Source organism: Buteo buteo, chromosome 4 (assembly GCF_964188355.1).
Source record: "Buteo buteo chromosome 4, bButBut1.hap1.1, whole genome shotgun sequence".
NCBI classification, from domain to species: domain Eukaryota; kingdom Metazoa; phylum Chordata; class Aves; order Accipitriformes; family Accipitridae; genus Buteo; species Buteo buteo.
In genome coordinates, this window is record NC_134174.1 from 63643372 (window position 1) to 63662392 (window position 19021).

Genomic DNA, 19021 nt, shown 5'->3' on the forward strand with positions numbered 1-19021 from the left:
TGTGCTGTGCTTCTACAGTTGAGGCAGGCACTCTAAGAAACTTGCACTGAATTACTGTTTGGAAAACATCTTGTTATCAGAGAGTGGAGGATAAGCAGGCCTTATAGTGAGGCTGTAAGGTGTAGTAGCAGTGAGAAGACTAACTGGGATTTTTTTTAAATCCTCCTAGTGTAGCCTAGCTGTAGGATTCTTAAGGGGGGTGTGTGTGGGGGGAGGCATATTGGGGAGTAGTGGTGATTTCATTTCTCTCTTATAAAGCAAAGCATTTCAATTCTAAGGGATTGAGGGCTCAAGACTAACACAGACAGTGCAAGCTGCATAAATGACAAATTAAAGATAATTAAAAAAGGTAATTAGCTGAAGGGATAACTTGTTTAAAGTTTGGGGGAGAATATGCAAGTAAATGAAGTTAACACTTCATGACAATAAAGAGCTTGTACTTGTAATACTAAAAGTCTTAATACTCCTCCATCTTTCTGTAATTATAGTAGTTTATATTTAAACTTAGAAATCTGTGCTGAAAGGAAAACTTAATTAGCCTAAGTTTTGTTTGCATAAGTAGTACTTCCTACAAGAGAAAGAAGTTCAAGTTTATAGTCTTAAATCTTCCCAGTTAATTTGTAATCTCTTAATCCTGGCTAATATTTCAGAACACTATTCAAAGATGAACTGGAACTTGGAAGCAGACTTTCTTTTCAAAAGCCACAAGAGGTCATGAGGGTCCAATAGGGCTAATAATAGTCTTGTGGTTGTCCTTGATCTAAAGCAGATGCAATTTAAAAAAAATAAAAATCTCAAATCTATTTAAAAATAGCGTGGAAGTTTTTTTCCGGAAAGTTAACACTTGTTATCAGAAGTTACATTAGCAGAGCTGAAAGTCTTACTTTGGCTATTTACAGTGAGTTACTTGGCTTTTACTTTATATATATAAATGTCTATTGATTGTGTTGAATGGTGAGAATGGTTGTGAGAATTGCTACTCTGTCAGGCTATGGAAAGAATTTTTGAGAAATAGCATGCACTTAATGTCTGTTTGTACACTTGCATATAAACTGAGCTTTTGAAGTTCAGTGATGTTTTGTGTGTTTCTGTACTGAGCACACTGACAGGAAACACTTTCTAGCCAAAGTCCATTCCTGAAAGCCAGTGAAGTTTGAGGAAGATAAGAGGAGTATACTCCCTGAACTGCAGCAAGACTGGAAGATAAATAGTTATAGCGATTTGGTGGATTGAATCAGGTAGTGGCTCAGTAGTAAGGGCTCAAGTGATTACAAATGAATTTTTTTCTTCCTGTCTTCTTCCCAAAGGAAGCTGTGACAGCCTGCCTCCTTAAACTCTTCAGACTTGCCTAGAGTCATTGTAATTGAGCAAGTGGCTTATCTGAAAGCAATGGTTTGTTTTCTTATCAGAATTTGTGCCTGACCTAGGATCAACTCTGCTGGTGGTAGACTGGAGAAAGAGCTAGAAAGCAGTTTTGGCTTTTGATGCTCTTCCAAGTTGCTTTTGTATCAACTTTTTCAGGGTTATGCTTGTGTAAACATGAAGAATTAAAGAAACTTTATCTAGCATTGCATAGCCCTGCATCACTGCTGGTAAGCTCTGAGGGGTGGTGGTGGAAGTAATCACATCAAAGCTGGTTTTGTTCTGGATTTGTGACGGAAGTTCTATTGTGCTGCAATACAATGCTGATACAATTGCTGTGAATAATAAATGTATCATCAGTGATCGTTAATCTCTGACAGGAATCAGCAAAAAGAGGCAATGCTTATTTCAATAGCTTGAATTTAGTTGGTGGGATAAGGGAAAGAATGAGCAATTTTGTACTTTGGGATGGAAACTTGGTAAGCAAGGACATACCTCAGAGTATTAAGGGCATGTGTTAAGGCCTATCAAATCCTAGCAATTGTCTCAAATTAAAACATACTGAGGACACCAGAGAACTCCCCAAGTTGAAGATCTTCCATAGGGCTCAGCTTGCTGCTTGTAGTGACTTTTTCTGTACAGAGCTTCCTACTTTCTGCTTTGAAGGACAATGACTGTTTTGACAGTGCTCATTATAACCAACACAATACTGTAAGAAGTCTGTTTCAACAATAATGTGTTGCAGTTTCAGATTAAGTCTTTATTCCTGGCTGTTTGAGTTTCAAGAGATCACTAGATGAGCATGACATCTATAGGAATATAAGTTTGTGTGGGGAAGCAAGAGTAACTGTATTGATAAATTGTAATTCACATTATATCTCAAAGCATTTGGTCTGTTTTGGGTGTAGAGAGAAGTCCAGTGATAGAGCCTTGTGGTAGTTAATTCTTATTGATAAGGCATTTCTTAAAAAAAAAAAAAAAAAATTCAAACTTGCCATGTGTTGTTTCAGCATTCAGCAGTCAGAAATGTGGCCACATCTCATATGAATGCTGTCCGAAAACTTTTAACTGAGAATTTTCTTGAAACAGTCAGCCTTCACTGTTAGTAGCTTGATAATCACACTTATCTCAAGAGCCAGTGCTGTCCAGCTGGTGGATCCACATATTGTGTCTTTAAACTCTTAAACCATAATGTTCATTTAACTCCAAATGCATTCTCTTTTTTTTCCAAAGCTTGTCTATACTTTAAGTGAACATAGGAGTCAGAGTTTAGGGCCAGTTCTCATTGTGCCTCTGCGCTATGAGGGAGAAGTATTCCTGTAGAAGTCTTGGACACATTTTGTATGATTATGCCTACGGCTACATATGTCCACAAAACTAATAGAACAGCTACATAAGACCCACTTGTCCTACGGTTACTGATTCCAGTTTCCTTATGTCCTCTTGCAGGCAAGTCTAAACTATTGTTTCTTTATATCTAATTAAAACAAAGCCTTGTTTTCTCATTTTTTTAATCTATTATAAGCTACTAGAAGAAAATATCACTTACTATCCAGAGCTTTCTTAGTAATATCTCTTGTCATAGCAGGAAATCAGTAGTTTAAAAAGACTTAGATGGTATTCTAGATGACTAGGTTTGTAGTAGCTATGGTAAGCCTTCAGTGGTTTGGTTCTTTAAATTCTTCCTGTGCCTAGCTTTTTTTGGCTGCTTGATGTATCTAGCTGGTTTCTAGCTCTTGCAGTGGACTATGAATACAGACATCAGCTGCAAAGAAGCAAAAAGTAGATGAAGTCTGAGACAATACAGCTCTGGAAAATTCAGAGGTGAAGACAAGACTCCGGGGATTGTGTGGGTGAACTGGGAAAGAAGGTGGAAGACTTGGGAGTGAGGAAACCTGCCTGTGTTCCTCTTTCCTATAAGTTTGATAGTGCAGATTTTCCACTTCCACTCAGCATACAGATGCTTTTGCGTGTTTGGACTGAAACTCTGAGCTCAGACTGTCCTAGAGCTTATTTTGTATGAGCACAAGTCTTTGGCATACAGATACAAGATGAGTTTAGCTACTTCAGCAAGTTTTGAGGGTAAATCAAACTGTTCACACTCATAGCCACTGTTGCTTATTTCCTGGTGCTTGTCTATCTGTATTAGTCTCCTTAGGAACTTCATTTAATTATTGCATGATTCATACTAGGTTCTGTGCAGACCAAGTAACTTTCTGTAGCACTCTTACAGTGAAACATGAAGAACCAGGAGTTTCTCTGCAGATATAGTCCATTAAATGGTACAGCCTGGTTACACACATTAATTGTAGCCCTGTACTGCCTCCTGCAAACATAGCTTTAAGTTCTGCTGCTATGTGCTCTTAGTTCTTGCTTGTCTGCATACAAGCACATGTGATATATCCACTTTAAATGAGTTCAACTTGGATCTATCCTGACTTAAACCATTTCTATTGTATCTCATGTAAATTCTTGTATTTAATGATGAAATTAGCTGAGTCTGGTTTACATTTAAATGTTATGCTGAAAGCTAGGATTAAATATGTGTTCTTAGAATAGCAATGTTTCAAGGAGGAATACACTGTTTGAAAATAGGTATGTAAAAAGTATCAGACTGAGTACCAGTTGTTACCTGCAGATTTCTGACTTCCAAGAAGAAATTAAGGTCTTGTAAATAAAGTATGTGTAGGTGGATGATTTGTACCCTTATGTATCTTAAGATACTGTGTGAGTTTGTTCTTTCAAATGTTCATCTGCTTACACCTAAGTGTAAGCTAAGATATTTAATTTGTCTGGATGTTAAAACTGGAGAAACTCTTCCACCTTGGAACAAGTGAGTTCTGGTAGATAATAACAAGCTTCTTGTCCTTGGTATAGAAATACCTTCTCTTCTTTGCCTTTGCAAGTTTGTTCTCTCCTACACGGATATTAATTGCTTTTAAGGATTTCTTTTCATTTAAAAGATTTGACTTACGAAATTTATTTGTTCCCACAGTCTTGAGCTCTTGAGCAGGTACTATACCAAAGTTAGAAACTCTTTCTGAGTATCAACAATGTGTGTCTGTGACCACAGAATACTCTTAGTGTTTATACTGTCTTACTGACTTGCATCAAGAGATGGCTTGAATGCATGTTGAGAGGAGTACCCTTTACAGCTTAGAAAGGTGATAGTGTTGCCTTCCTGCTTTCTCTTCCTGTGTGGTTCACTGGAATTTCTTAACAGTAGAAGAACTATAAACCTGAAACCTAACTTTGTGTACTTCAGTATTCCGTGTAGTTGTTGAGAGTGTTTTAAGAAAAGAGGAAGTGTGTGTGTGCATGTATATAGAAAGAGGATGTCAAACTAATTGTAATTGGATAGGTACGGGAGAGAGCTGGGGCTGAAAGTTAACATCTGCTAGGTTTTTGAAGCTATGTAATTAACTCAATGACCTGTATTCAATTCCACCGTACCATGTACAATATCAGTTAAGTTACAAATTCTAATCTCTATTAGAAGGACTAAGCTTCCATTGAACTGAATTACTGTAGCCCAAAACAATTATGTTTGTTTTTTAAAATATCTGGGGTAGGGCTTTAAATTGGAAACTTCGTAATTTGGTCATAGCTGCCTGGTAACAAGCAAAAATTGGACAGCATATGTATCTTATTCTTATTGCAGGAATAGTGGTGTATTTTCTACCCTCCAAGGTGGGGAAAGTGGAGAGAATGACCATCACTGGATTAATTGTCCTGTTGAGTTAACTTTAAAAAAAACCAGGAGTTTTGTTCTTTTTTGCAGCCACTGATCTTCTTTTGGCTTGGAATCCCATTTGTCTGGGCCTGGTAGAGGGAGTCATTGGTAAAGTTCAGCTTCATACAGGTATGTGGTTGTTGTTTTTTTTTGGTTTGTTTTACTGCTAATGCACTTTGTTTTGAAGTCAGTGATATTACAAATAATACTGTGTAGCTCAAATGGAATTATGTAGTACTTTTTGCAATGGAGGTGTACTCCCCAACTATGTGAACTTGTCAAAGTGATTATATTATAGCTGCAGATGCAAATTCCTTCTACTTTCCAGTGTATGTATTTTGGTTCATCACTGTCCTCTAAAAATAGAGAACTGTGTTCACAAAGAGTAGAAATTTGTGTTTGAAGTTCTATCTGAGGCCCCATGTGAGATCTGTAAAATTGTTGCACCTTTTTGAATAATCCTTTCAAACTTTTTTGTTTTCCTATGATACAATGCAAAAGCTAATGATGGCAGCTTTCACAAAAATAAGTCTTGAATTCTCAATGCTATGTGAAAACCTGAAGAATAATTACTACCTTCGTAGATTACTATTTGAAAGTAAAAGGAACACTTAAGCTTATTTGTAGTTAAGTGTAAGACAGCTATAAAACGAAAGCAGGTGTAGAATGTGTTGTAATTTAATGTTAAGCTTGTCTCTAACTGATTCTAGTACCTTTTTCCTGTAAAATAAAGTAGCTTTAGTCAGCTGTAGATTCCTGTATCCATAATAAATATTTATTTTGATATATACCAGCTTTGTCTGGAAAGATTCTTCTGCCAGTAGAGCTCTGGATATCTTTTTACTGACAGGTAGGAAAGCTAGCCATAAGCTCTGCTTCACTTACTGTGTGCTGTTCTTTTTGTGAATGCTTAGACTCTGCATTTAAAGTAGTGCCTGGCAATATGATCAATACAGGTAAAGTTTCAAGCATGTTCCAGGATAGCAGGATGGATTAAGTGGTAAAATGGATCAGATGTTTGTGGTCCATTGAATAGAAACAGATTAGTCAAGATGGCAGTGGGATACTAGCAGTAGGGGAGGAAGGAAAATGAGGACTGGTACACCACTGCATGAGCATATGACAGATGTAGTTCTAGGAAATGCTTGGCTCCATAGCTCCTGTAACCTCTAGGTCTTGTTTCTGAGACGAATAGTTCAGAGCCCATCTCTCCATGAAGTTTATGGTCATGTCTTCTTTCCAGTTGCATCGCTTCATCTTCTTTGAATTTCACCTGATATTTTTGTCTGTGCTCATTCTACAGATCTATTCAGCCATCCTTTTTTTTCAGATCTGATGATGTGAAGTGGTTCAGACTCTGCCATCTCACTTTCTCTTCTCATCCAGGTTGTCTGTGCTGTTCAGCATGTGCTGTTCATGATGAATGATGGCTAAACTCCAGTAATGACCTCTTTCTGCTGTGGGAAAATGCTCAATGATTGTTTTTAACATGTTTTTTGTGTGTTGTGTGGTGGTGTTGTGTGTGTGTTTTTTTTGTTATTTAAACCAAGCACTTAGGTACACGAAGGCCTTCCCCCCTCTCTCTAGGGAGTCTAGTATAAAAGCCTGTGAAGGGGTAGACCTTGTCAAATGCTTTCTGGAAGGTCTAGAATGTTATGGCAACTGAATATCCTTGCATGTGTGCTTATTGTGAAGTACTTCCTCTGCTTATGAAAGCTGAGTTGAAACTTTCCCCAGCATGTGACATTTCAACAGGTGCCAGCTTGCTGTTGTCAAGTAAATTAAGATTATCACGTAATAAGTGTTTCCATGTGTCCTATAGAGCTACTGAATAGAGCCTATAAGAGTCTTTCCATGTGCCCTATAGAGCTACTCAATTAATGATTCTCATCCAGGCACTCTGGTCAGTTGCTGCTTAGGCCAGTGGAAGCATTTTGTTTCCTCTCTGCCTTGTTCGGATGATACCATCACAAACTGTTCATAGACTATCCTTCTTGCTGTTGATATTCTGGTATTTAGTGATGCAACTGTCCTGTAAACAGACATTTGTTTTCTACCTTTAAGTGTCTGAAAAAGGATACAATCTCCAGCTATTTATCCTTACTTTTCTGCTGGGAGCTACTGCTCCCTTGAATCTGCTGACAGTTGCTGATGAGTGTCCTCCATCAGGCTGCAGCCCAAATGAGAGGGCTGACTGAGATGTCTTATGTAGGTCTCTGGAAACCTATTACTGTCAATGAACTCTCACTTGATCATATTCAAGTGTGGTTTTGTATAATCTTCTAGCTGAATCATCTAGCAGTCTGTAACAGTAACCTGTCTTCATTACTTATTCTTGTATCAATCTTTGTCACCTGGAAACTTTATCAGCAGAAGTTGTATAAATATTTAACATTGCTGGACCATTGTCTCCAAACTTAGTAAGAGTACTGTGCTGCAGAAGCTGGGTGAAATGCATTTCTCCCAGAGCTAATCTGGAACAGGAAGACTTGTTGCTCTGATTTCTTCTCCCCTGCCCCAGATTATAAAGATCAGAAAACTTAATTTGAAGTTCCTCTGGCTAGCTAGAGTCCTGTATGGGCTTGTCCATCTCAGAACCTTGTTATTAGCTATTGTTGGAGAGAAGTACTGGTGTGTTTTAAAAATGCTTAGCACATATTGACTAATACTGGAAACTTTAAATACCTTTTAAAGTATTGAAGTTGCTACCAGTGCACTCTAAAGCTGTAACTAAGTCTATAGGCACTTTAATGTCTTGAGCATAGATGCTTATAAGTTCTTGAAAGATTTGTTTAATGTGAGAATACTGGTGTAGTCCTAAAATGACCTTGAAATGTCCCTGTAGGCAGTCTTGGGCTGTCCTTAATTTAGCATTAAAATACCCTTCCCAAATTGTTGTAACTACGGATGGGATTTAATTTATTCTTAATCTTGCTGGTTCTGCTGCTGGCCTAGTACAGGAGAATTTGTAGGAAAGCTTCTGTGGCAGGGAAGCAGTCTCATAGAAACCAGCTAGCTAATATTGCATGGTTTATTTTTTATTTCTTTAAAGAATTTTTGCTATGAGATGGTCAGTTGTACATCTGGACATAACTGTACACTCACATTGGAGATGAAAGTCTACTTGAAGTATCACTTGGTTCTTCCCCAATACTGAGTTTTCTGAAACATTAAGATGCTTTTGGGGGGATGGGGGGTGGGGCAGAAAGCCAAACAACAAAACCTTAGCTGAATATCAGAATGTGAGGATATGGTCTCTTACCTTTTTCTGGTCTGTTCCAAGATGACTTGTAAGAAAATGTGGAGTAAAAATGGGAACAGAAGGAAAATGATTTTAGAATATGTTGTGGAGATAAGTTACTGAAACAGAATGTTGCACGTTTTCTTGGTACAGATGCACAATTAAAATTGTCTTTGCATGATCTTCCCGTATAGAGGCAAGCATGTCTCTTGCATGAACAGTGTCTCCTTTATAGAATATTAATTTTGTTTTGTGGTCCAGTTAGTGTGCATACATACAAAATATAAGTGTAGCCATTCAATTTCATCAAAATCCCAATACAGAACTAGGAAGAGGTTGTGTTATTTTTTGTTGAAATAAAAAGTAGATACTTTAATCCACTAAAATGGTAATGGTAGCCTGAAATTGAATCACTTTTGATCAAAGACTACTGAACAAGTTGATCAAACATTGCAGTGCTAGAATAAGCTCAGGGTTAATACTGTGTATCTAACTATAACCAAACCTGGATTTCTTAGCCACTTCCAGCAACTTCTGCTTAACTTCATTACCACCACACATTTTTCTGTTTCTTGGTCAAAGCATACTCCTATGCAGTTTAATGTCTGTACTCATTTCAATTTGGTGTGCTCTTCCAGTGCTGGTTAATTAAGACCCAAATTAAATGCTGCTGGCAAAGTTCCACAGACTTGGTAAACAGAAGTGGAGTTCCTTCTTTCCTATCCCCGGGAAAGGAAAACTTTTTTTTGTTAGCATGCCTCTGAATCTTGATAGAAACAATTAGCGGTTCAGCATCTGCAATATCTTCAATGAGATGTAACTGCTGCTATTTGTAACTTCATCCAATCAACAACCTAAAACATTCTTTTTGCATGCAACTAATTTTAAGTTATTCAAGTAACAAAAAAATAAGAAAATAGTAACATGGAATTTCTTGGCTAAAATCAAAATACTTGCAAAAAGCAGTGTTTATAGTAAAGTTATGCACAGTTTAAGAAAAGTTACTGCAAAAGCATTTGTGGAAACTAAATACTACATTGTTTGGGAAGTGTTAGAGAAAATAAATAGCAGTGGTGTGCTGACACTGTTGAAGCAAAAGAGCTAAATTCCTGTTTTAGTGAGGAATGGGAGGTAGTAGCTTACTTTAGATATAGTACTTTAAATTAGTTGTTGCCATCTGCTCTACCATAGTTCATAAAACACTAAAAGTGAACATTTGATCTTAAGAGATGATTTAAAACATGCGGTCTTCTGGAATGACATATAGCTGTAGTGTTCTTCTCTTGTACGCACCGTACCTCCCACATTGAGTAGACAATAATCTTTTTTTTTAAAAGCTATTCTGTGGAGCTACTTTTTTTAACTGCACAAGCACATACTCTATTTAGGGATTCAGTTATTTAGATATTGCTGGCAATTATAATATGCTGCTTCTCTGGCTGTTGATGAAGCTTTTACTGTAGGGCATACTTTATCTGCATAATTACTTCCTTACTGTTTTCTTTTGATCTGCTGGGGAATTCCTGTTTTCTTTCAATGTTCTGTGGCTCTGGCTATAATACAAATAGAGTTTTGAAATGTAGACCAAGATGACTTTGGGTGCATTTTAAAAAATGATAAAGGGATACAGAACTCACTTGGCTGTATTAAACTCTTGTTTACTGCTACCAGGGTTTGTTAATATAAGGTAAACTAGAGAATTTTTTTCCCAGTTTTCACTAAGGTCTATCTGCTTGGAAGTGCTTTTACATTATACTTTTTTCCAATGGAATCATATTGATTATTTCACTGGAGCTCTAGATGGTATCCATTCTTAAAAGAATATCTGTTCTGTTGACATACACTGGTGATCTCATACCAGTAAGTTGTGTGGCTAACCTTCTGTAGGTGGGAATAGATGCGATTATAGCACTGCCCACCAGGAATATCTGTCTGGATATCCGATTGTACTACCCTTCTGTTAAGCTTGGATTGCCCTGGGTTTCCAGAGACTGTATTGTTCTTGCCTACTGGAAAGCAGTATAGAAAATGGTAGGCCTTTTTAGATGAAGCAGTAGACATCTTCATCTGTTGCTGGTGTTTTGGGCAGCACTTCATTTTCGCCTTTTAAAAAGGATTTTCTTACCTACTTATTGGTCTTCTCACTGTTGCATAGAATCTGTCCTGTTTTCCTTTGCTTCCTTCTTCTTATTTCCACCTTACCCCCATGGTTGCTGGGTGGAATGTTGGAGGCAAAGGCAGGTGTTCTCCAAGTCGTGTTGCCTGTACCTATACAGAAAAGCTGTTCCAGTGCCTGCTGTCAGTGAGGATAACTGTCTTACTGGCATTTGCTGTCACTCTTACCCTTATTTGTTATCCTTTGACCAGTTTTTAGGAGATGATGCTTATGTCGCAGCTTTGAGTAACCTGATGCAACCTCAGAGCTGACCCTGCTTGTGCAGGGTGACATCCTGAGATCCCTTCCGACCCGACTTGTCTCTGTGATCCTATAGAGATTATGTTTCTGATGTTGTGTTCAGGAATTAGTGCAGGACTTGCTTTAGAAGATCACATATATTCAATAAGTGTTGCATGTCTTCATTCCCTTTTCCTTCCTCCCTTTTTCGGGTGCAGCCTCTGGTTCTCACAGTGTATTTGTAATTATGAGGATCTGTAACTTTTAAAGGCTTCTTAATACCCAACATATGCACATGTCTTTTCTAAAGATAGTAATATAAAAGCAAAATAAGGAGTGGAGTGTCATAATGCACAGTAGTCTATTTACAATGATTATTCCATTTCTTTAGATAGAAGAAACTGCTGCTTGTACACATTGTCAGATTTGGATTGAAGTGTTCAAGGTTTTTTAATTGCAGTTATTGGGAACTTTGATAGACCTCTAATTCTATGCTGAGTGTGTATTGGAAAATCTGGGAAAGAGAACAATTCTTGGTGTCCTGTGGCTTTAAACATGTTATCCTGGGTTTTTCTTAAGCACTTGGAGGATAAAATACTGTTTAGAATTTACTGAACAAGGAAAACAGACTTTGTATTTGCTATAAAGCCTGTAAATAGATTTTTCAAAGGCTGTATATTTTATTCAAAGGCATAAAGTATGAGACACTCAACTGTCACAAGTGTGGAAGTGTGTTTAAGTCTACCATAGCAGGCTTTCAATGTCTGTATATGACCTCTTCAGCTAAACTTGGTTGCTTCTCATTTGGGAGAAATTGTGAGTGTACATGTGTGTCTCTAGGACTTTCTGTGCCTTTTTTATCTCTCAACAGAACTTTCACTTTTGACTTACAAAAGCCCAGCATACTACTAGCATGCTAGTGATCTAAGCAAGGGATTAAAATTTAGGAAGCTAATAATGTCCAGGCACTATTCAGCAGTCAGTGGGAATGTTTGTTCTGTTTCCCTGTCTCTTTAAAGTGTTGAAGCTATGATTGCAAATTTTGTAGACTGAGTGTGTGTATGGAATGCACCTGTTACCAATAACTTAATTAATCTTTGGCTCATTAATTTCTACACCGCTAAGATGCACATACTTCAGGAATGATGTTGGGAAGCTTTAAATGTACATGAGTTGCTTTATGATGCAGTCCATGTTGGCTCACCACATTTCTTAACTTCTAAATATTGTAATCAGATGTTACCCATGTCTGTCTTGTTTGCTGTTTTATACACAACAGAAGGTATAAAGGGAAAATCTTAGCTTGCTGTCTGTTGAGCTCCAGCTATTCTTTTCAAATTGTATTGCCATTAGTGATGTTGGTGGGAATGTGCATCATCCTAGAGATTGCCTAATTGCTATAGATGCAGTGCTAACTTTACCTCTAATGGGTAAGTCTATGAAATAGTTGATCTCCTTATTATATTAGAGACTGAATAAGTATTGTTTTTGTAGAGGTGGGTTTTTTTCTTAATTGCAATGCATAATAACAAAACACAGCAATAGCAAATCATCATTCACTGGAGTCTTCTAGTCAAATGGTTCCTGGCAGGGGTTTTACACTGGGGAGAAGCTTCTGGCAGACTAATCAAAGTAAATGTCTGACAGACAAATAAAAGCATCTACTACTCTTTTTCCAGATTTACCATGGTGGCTACTTTTAATTCGTCAGAAAGCATTGATTGGCAAACTTCCAGGAGACCATGAGGTTTGCAAAATAACAAAGATTGCAGTGATTCCACTTTCTGAAACAGAACCTCAGGATTTGGAATTAGAGGTATGACTATCTTCAGTGAATTGACTTTCCCGCTTGTGCTTCAGTGAAATTTAAATGTGAAACATAATAGTTAAACATATGCCTCTTATCTCTTTTTGCTAGTGTATGTGGATGTATTGAAAATTTTGTGCTTTTTAAATACTGTTTTTTGATTAAAAGTTCTTATTTTTTTAAATAGATATCACAAGTTCTGCTGGGGAGGGAAATTATAATAATATTATAGCCAAATTTCATAAAGACCCTTGAAAATATCACACAGGAACAGAATTTTATTAGTGTAACTGAGCAACAGATCATTTGAGAACAGAACTGAATCCACTGGAATCATCTAAAGGGACAAAGCTGTAGAGTAGAAGAGGAACCTTGGTTTTTTTGCTTAAAAAAGAAGCTCTCCTGATTACTTCTTAATGACTAGGATGGTAAGACTTCCAGTAAATCCTAGTACTCTAAGATGATGTACACTGTGTTTAGTAGACTGTTGGGAGAACAAGTCTGGCTTCAGGCTTCTCTTTGAGTGTGTGGCAGAGAGGGATGATGATAGGGGTACAGGATGACTTGTGATAGTATCTATGGTGCCTGTATGACAGCACAAGAATCCTTCCCTGAAGAGGGAAAGAGTAACATGGAATCTCCAAAGCTTTGGTGGAACTCTAGGACCATGAACAGCTACTGAAGCACTGTTTTGGAGTCTGGGCATTAGAACCTCCCAGGGTCTGGGATGCAAGAATGTGAGTTCAAACCTAGATGCAATACCTTCCTCTTCTTAATTATGTAGGCAAAAGCGTACTGCATCAGCTAGGTGTTTCTGTGCCTAGAAAGCTGTACAAGAACTCAGATTTGCAGTGCCCTCTCCCAAGTACTTCAACTCTTACTCCTGAGGTTATTCCCAAATATCTCTAATATAGGGCTTTGTGTGTGTGTGTTTTGGGGAAGAAGCTGTCATATCTTTTGCCCTCTGAATCAGGAGAGAGTATTTTTTTAATGGATGCTCTTGCTTCCATCCTGTTTTGGAATCTTAATTCTATGACTTGGCTTCAAGGGAAAACCTTACTTTAAATGTTGCAGAATTTTTTTCCGAAAGAGAATGGGTAAAGGAAAAACAATACAAGTGAGTAATACTAATTTACACTGTAATTTGGGTGTGAGGTTGAGGTGGGTCTGGATACTCACGTCATGTCAAATTGAGGCAGACATTTTCACAATCACAGCAGAAAATGCCTTTTATATAAAAGAGGGCAAACTTTGCTATAGATGGAAACCTGCATGTTCCCCCTGTATTTATTCCAGAGTGTCTCCCCTAGGTTTGTGGACATTTCAGTCTTGCTTTTGTAGACTTTAATTAAAATTCCCTTGAACTTTTTAAAGAGTATTTAAGTATTTGCTTTAATTCAATATCATTATTTAGCTTTGTAAAAAGCACCATTTTGGAATAAACAAGCCAGAGAAGATTACACAGTCACCAGATGACACAAAATTTCTGTTGAAGACTCTTACTCAAATTAAATCAAATGTGTCTGCTCCAAATAAAAAGAAGGTAAAGCTTTCTACTGTTTTCTTGTTTTTTCCAAAAATGTTTAGTTGATAATTCAAAGGTTGTGGATGATCAAATAGAGTACTAAGACCTAAAAAGAGAACTAGTGAAAAACTGCAGAACATGCAACTACTGTCTGGAAGATCAATCTGATTTTCAGTTATTTAACTGTGGCTCTTCTATGATTTTTTCATTTTGTAATTATATAATTTTGGCAGAATTACTAATAGAGTGCCTTCTTACCAGGATTAGCTTCTAGTGGGATTCTATACTTCTACAGATTGCTCTGCATAAGCATGTCTCTTATAATATGCAATTGGAGATAAAATTTGGTGCACAGTTCCTCAGAGAACACCATATAATCTTATCAAAATGCTTTTAACACAATAATGGCTTGGATTAGAAAGTCCAAATAATATTTATTAAAATTAGAACAGGTAGATCCAATATTTCTTGGAAACTCTTGAGATTGAAAAGTACTACTTGAATGTAACCTTCAAAAGTTTCAGTGTCTGACTGCTTTGAATGCTCTTACTGCTAAAAGTAATAGCATGATATTTCTGAAGATGCTGTCCCATGTGTTTATCTCTGCTAGAAATTTTAAGATCCTGCTCCTCAGTGGGAAAATGTTTGTCTACAAGGTTAGAAATGGCATTTAGCAAATATCGCTGGAGTCTTTTTCAATCAAAGAGAAAGACATAAGCAAGCTATTACTTTTTGTTCAGATTAAAGAAAGTAAAGAGAAAGAGAAGCTGGAGAAGAGATTATTGGAGGAGTTGTTCAAAATGTTCATGGATTCAGACTCCTTTTACTACAGCCTGACCTATGACCTAACAAATTCTGTGCAGAGGCAGAGTGCGTGTGAGAAAACTAACTTACCACTGTGGCGAAAAGTAAGTTGTTTTGTTTGTTTGTTCTTTTGGGACATGTGTTGTTCAATAATGTATGTGGTCTAAACTTAACTGGTCACATTCTCTGTGGGTATAACCTACAGCAACTGAAGGTCTTGCCCTGTAACCAGCTTCAGTGCAAGGAAATGAAACAGTCTCCAGTGTCATGTCTTGAACTGAGCTGTTATAGTCGAAAGCAGTGAACACTAGACTTGTATGTACTGTTGTAGTGAATAACACTGGTGTCTTTACCGAACATATTGCTGAACCTTAAGTAAAATAATGTGAAACTACCCTTTTTGTTATAAACAGGTTGATGACAGATTCTTTTGGAACAAGCATATGATTGAAGATCTCATCAGCATTGATGTGAGTCTTGCTTCTAACAATAACATGTATTATGAGAACTGTTCTTTAGTTTTAGTTGAAATGTTTACTTAAGGCCTTGTAGAAGTTTACTTAAAAACCTGCTTGGCAGATGGGTCAGGATTAGGGCTGTGCCTTCTGATGCTGAGCAGCTGGCATTAACTTCTTCCCCCAGCCAGCCTTCTGGCAGCCTTCTAGTTAGCCTGTGATCATTGCTAATGAATGAACATCAACCAAATTTGAAATTTTATTACAATAAGGCAATGCAGAATAACTCGATGTGATATGTTTGTGCTGATTTCACAGGTAAACTTAAGATGTATTCGTCTGTGAAATGGTTTATCCCTGGACAGAGATGAACTTGATAAGGAGGAGCCAGAAAAAACCTCTGAATTCCCATGTTTTCTTGAGACAAGATTTTTGTCCTCCTAAGTAGAGAATACTGTTTTTCTCCTTCAACAGAGTAGCTGATCAATGTAACAGTAGTGTAGAACAAGTTATTCTGAACAGCTATTCAGAGTAGATAAAGCATTTTCCTGGCTAATGAGCACACAAAGAAACATAGAACCACTGCTCTTTCTTCAATATATCATCTCACTTCATTTTAAATGAACCTTGTAGATAAAGGACTGAGTTATTAACTACTATATGCCAGTTTAGACCAAGACTTGGGTTCTTTTAAAGATGACAGTGGACATCTTACCTTATGCCCTGCACCTCTTTCATTAATAATTTTACATACTCTATTGGTTATGGAGTCAGAGCAGGGTAAACCTAGATGCTCTGTGAAAAGTTGCATATAACATAGGAGTTTAACTAGTTGTATTTTTCATGTTATAAGATATAAGTGGATAACCTTGAATTAGTAGGGAATTTGGATCTCAATTCTGTTTAAGAAATTGATGGTTTAGGGTGACAAAGTACTAATGTGCAGGGCACTGAACCAGTTGGCTTGGGTACTAAGTTGGCCCATATAAAGCTTATGCTAATATGTTTTGCTGAAAACAGGCTAACAACATTACACTTTTAAATTTTTATCTATCTACCTACATAAATGTAATATACTATATGTCCATATAGAGGCTGTAAAACTGCCTTAAGGCAGAAACTAGGTAATAAATTACCTTATTTCCTGCTGCATCTGAACTCACTATCTATTTTTGACATGGGAAGTTACTACTATAAGCTTTTAATGTGCTTAAACATCAGATGTAATGTTGTATTGAAAAGTCCCTTTGGGGAAGCTGGAAAAGAAGCTTTTAGATATTGTAGGGTTTCCTTCTGTCCCTAGATAGCTGGGAGTAGAGGAGGGCTTTTTGCCTTGCCTTGATTCAGCTTGCTTAATCTCCACAGAAAAAAAAAATCTTAAGTAGCTTGCTTTCTTCCTCTTGATCTAAAAGTCCTATGACTAATGTAGGAAAAATGCTGATACCTCTTACAGAAATAAGACAAGGATATGGCAAAAACTTTGTAGAACATGAAAAGCATGTGAAGCAACTGTTTATAAACATGAGAAATGGCAGAAATCATTGTAGGTAATGTAGAACCAACAGGAATGTAAATGTTTTTTGTAACCTTCAGAATGCTGAAGTGGACTTCTGGATTATACCCATCATACAAGGATTTGTGCAAATTGAAGAACTTGTAGTAAACTATAGTGAATCTTCTGATGATGATAAGAGCAGTCCTGAAACTCCTCCTCAGGAATCAACTTGTGTAGATGACATTCATCCAACATTTCTGGTGGCACTTATTTCACGCCGGAGTCGGCACAGAGCTGGTAGGCAAACAGAGTTCAAGGTATTGGGATTGTTCCTGAACACTGGAAGGGGATGCAGAAGATAAAACTTGAAAGAGTGCTGTGCTGCTCAGCAGATGGTCAGCTTTTGTCAAAGTATGTGCTACAGCCTTTCCCACTTACAGGAAGGAAAGAAAAGGCTGTAGTGCATATAGCATTACACAGCTGTTACTTAGGGCAGTTACTAAGTGAGCTTCACTAGTCTCCTCTTGAGCATGGAATGCATCTTTGGAGGTTGCAGTTCTGAGATAAAGTTCTGTCTTTGCAAAGAACACCTTGATTAGGACCTTGTGTACAGCTCTGTCCTGATATGTTTTGGTAGGCCTGGGTTGGAGTTAAATTTTTGAAAGTCTTCCTTTTAAGGGCTTTGACAGCAGATGAATAGAGACTTGAAAAGGCAGGTGTGTCTGCATGCCTGTGTCCCAGGAGATGTTTATGCAGGACCAAGGTGTGAAATAAGAATCATGCTTTGTTCTTGCACCTTATTTGACTTATTAGAATAGTAGCAAGGTAAACAGAAAATATTCCCCATCCTTAGGAGCACAGAAGGAAAGATTGAATCACTTTGTACTTTAGTAGGTCCTGTTCAACTCTAAGCCTTTTCAGTCTGAGATTTTTTAAGATATTCTCCACCATGTCCAGCTCCTTTCCTACATAGGATTTTAACATGTCAAACAAAAAAAAAACCAAACAAACTGGTAAGCCTACCCTGATATGGGACTGACCTTTGTACCACAGCTCACTTCAATGCATTTAATTCAGTTCCCAGGAAAATTATTTGTCAGACAAACCAACTCAGAATAAATACTTTGGGGTTCAGGGTAGTATCTAGTTTGCAGTATGCCTTATTTATACTAAATTGTTTTGCAGATACAGAAACTGAATTGCAGAGGGCAAATTTCTTATTGATTCTCTTTTACTATTAATGATACTATGCTCATCTGATTGCTAGTCCAGAGCATAAACTGTGTTGAACTTTCTCCTGTGACACAAAAAGATTGTTTCAGTAAATTGATGCAATATTTTGAAGAATAATTATAGGATTGTGTGTTTAATTCATTCTGTAATATGTAATTTTAGCCAAGACTTGAAAGAGTGCATTTCTGAAATATTGTAGTTAAAAAAACCAAACAAACAAAAACCAAACACCTAACCCCCTCAACAAACCCCAGAGGAAACACTGATTTGAAAGCCTAATATACTTCTATGCTGAAGACATTCATTCTTTCAGGCAGATTGTGATTTAAAAAAAAATGAACAAAACCACCACTGCACTAAATTACCAACATGCCCAAGACCTTAAGGAAAGGTATTGTGAGATAAAGAAAGACAGCCGCTCCTAAGCTTAAGAGAGTAAAAGCCTAGTGTCTGCAATAGTTGAGATATCAAAAGTAAGGGAGCTGAAGTTTCCTGTGCAAAGATTTAGTTTGGGTTTTGGTGTAAGAGCCACTATTGGTGGCAGGATGTAAGTAATGGATGACTGATTCTTTATTCTAAAAGCCCCTGTCTGATTAAAGGCTGTTATACTGGTCTGATGTTTTGTGACTGTATCAAAGGTCCCTATGACAGGTATTTTACATTCCTTTCACTTCCCTATTTCTAACCTCTTCCCTTCTCTCCCACAGTCCTTAGCTAGTGCTGTTGAGGTTCAGTTCAAAAGTTTGGTCCAGTGCTACTTGGAACAGAGTTGTTCTGATTCTGTGGAACTGAATTTCCATGCTATAAACCATGGTCTTGAATCTTTCTTCAACCCTTTTTACTTATTCCTTCCCCATCCCTTCCTACCACCTGCATCCATTCTGAAATAGTGATATATTCTCTTTTGAGTAAAAGCTAGGCAAACCTCCATATGCAAACACTTATCTGTTCTGTTTAATGATCAGTCAGAG

At 37.3% G+C, this 19021-nt stretch overlaps 1 protein-coding gene across 3 annotated transcripts in view; it reads left to right on the forward strand.

Moving 5' to 3' along the window:
* Window positions 1–19021, forward strand: part of INPP5F (inositol polyphosphate-5-phosphatase F) — a 46562-nt gene that overhangs the window by 9760 nt on the left and 17781 nt on the right. For 2 of the 3 annotated variants that reach the window (XM_075026513.1, XM_075026511.1), the window contains exons 2-7: window positions 5144–5224; window positions 12411–12547; window positions 13953–14081; window positions 14804–14971; window positions 15281–15337; window positions 16916–17114. In XM_075026513.1, coding sequence (XP_074882614.1) covers window positions 5144–5224; window positions 12411–12547; window positions 13953–14081; window positions 14804–14971; window positions 15281–15337; window positions 16916–17114 — 771 coding nt within the window. Of the gene's footprint in view, window positions 1–5143; window positions 5225–12410; window positions 12548–13952; window positions 14082–14803; window positions 14972–15280; window positions 15338–16915; window positions 17115–19021 lie in introns of those variants that run through there. The other variant, XM_075026512.1, reaches the window with a different exon arrangement.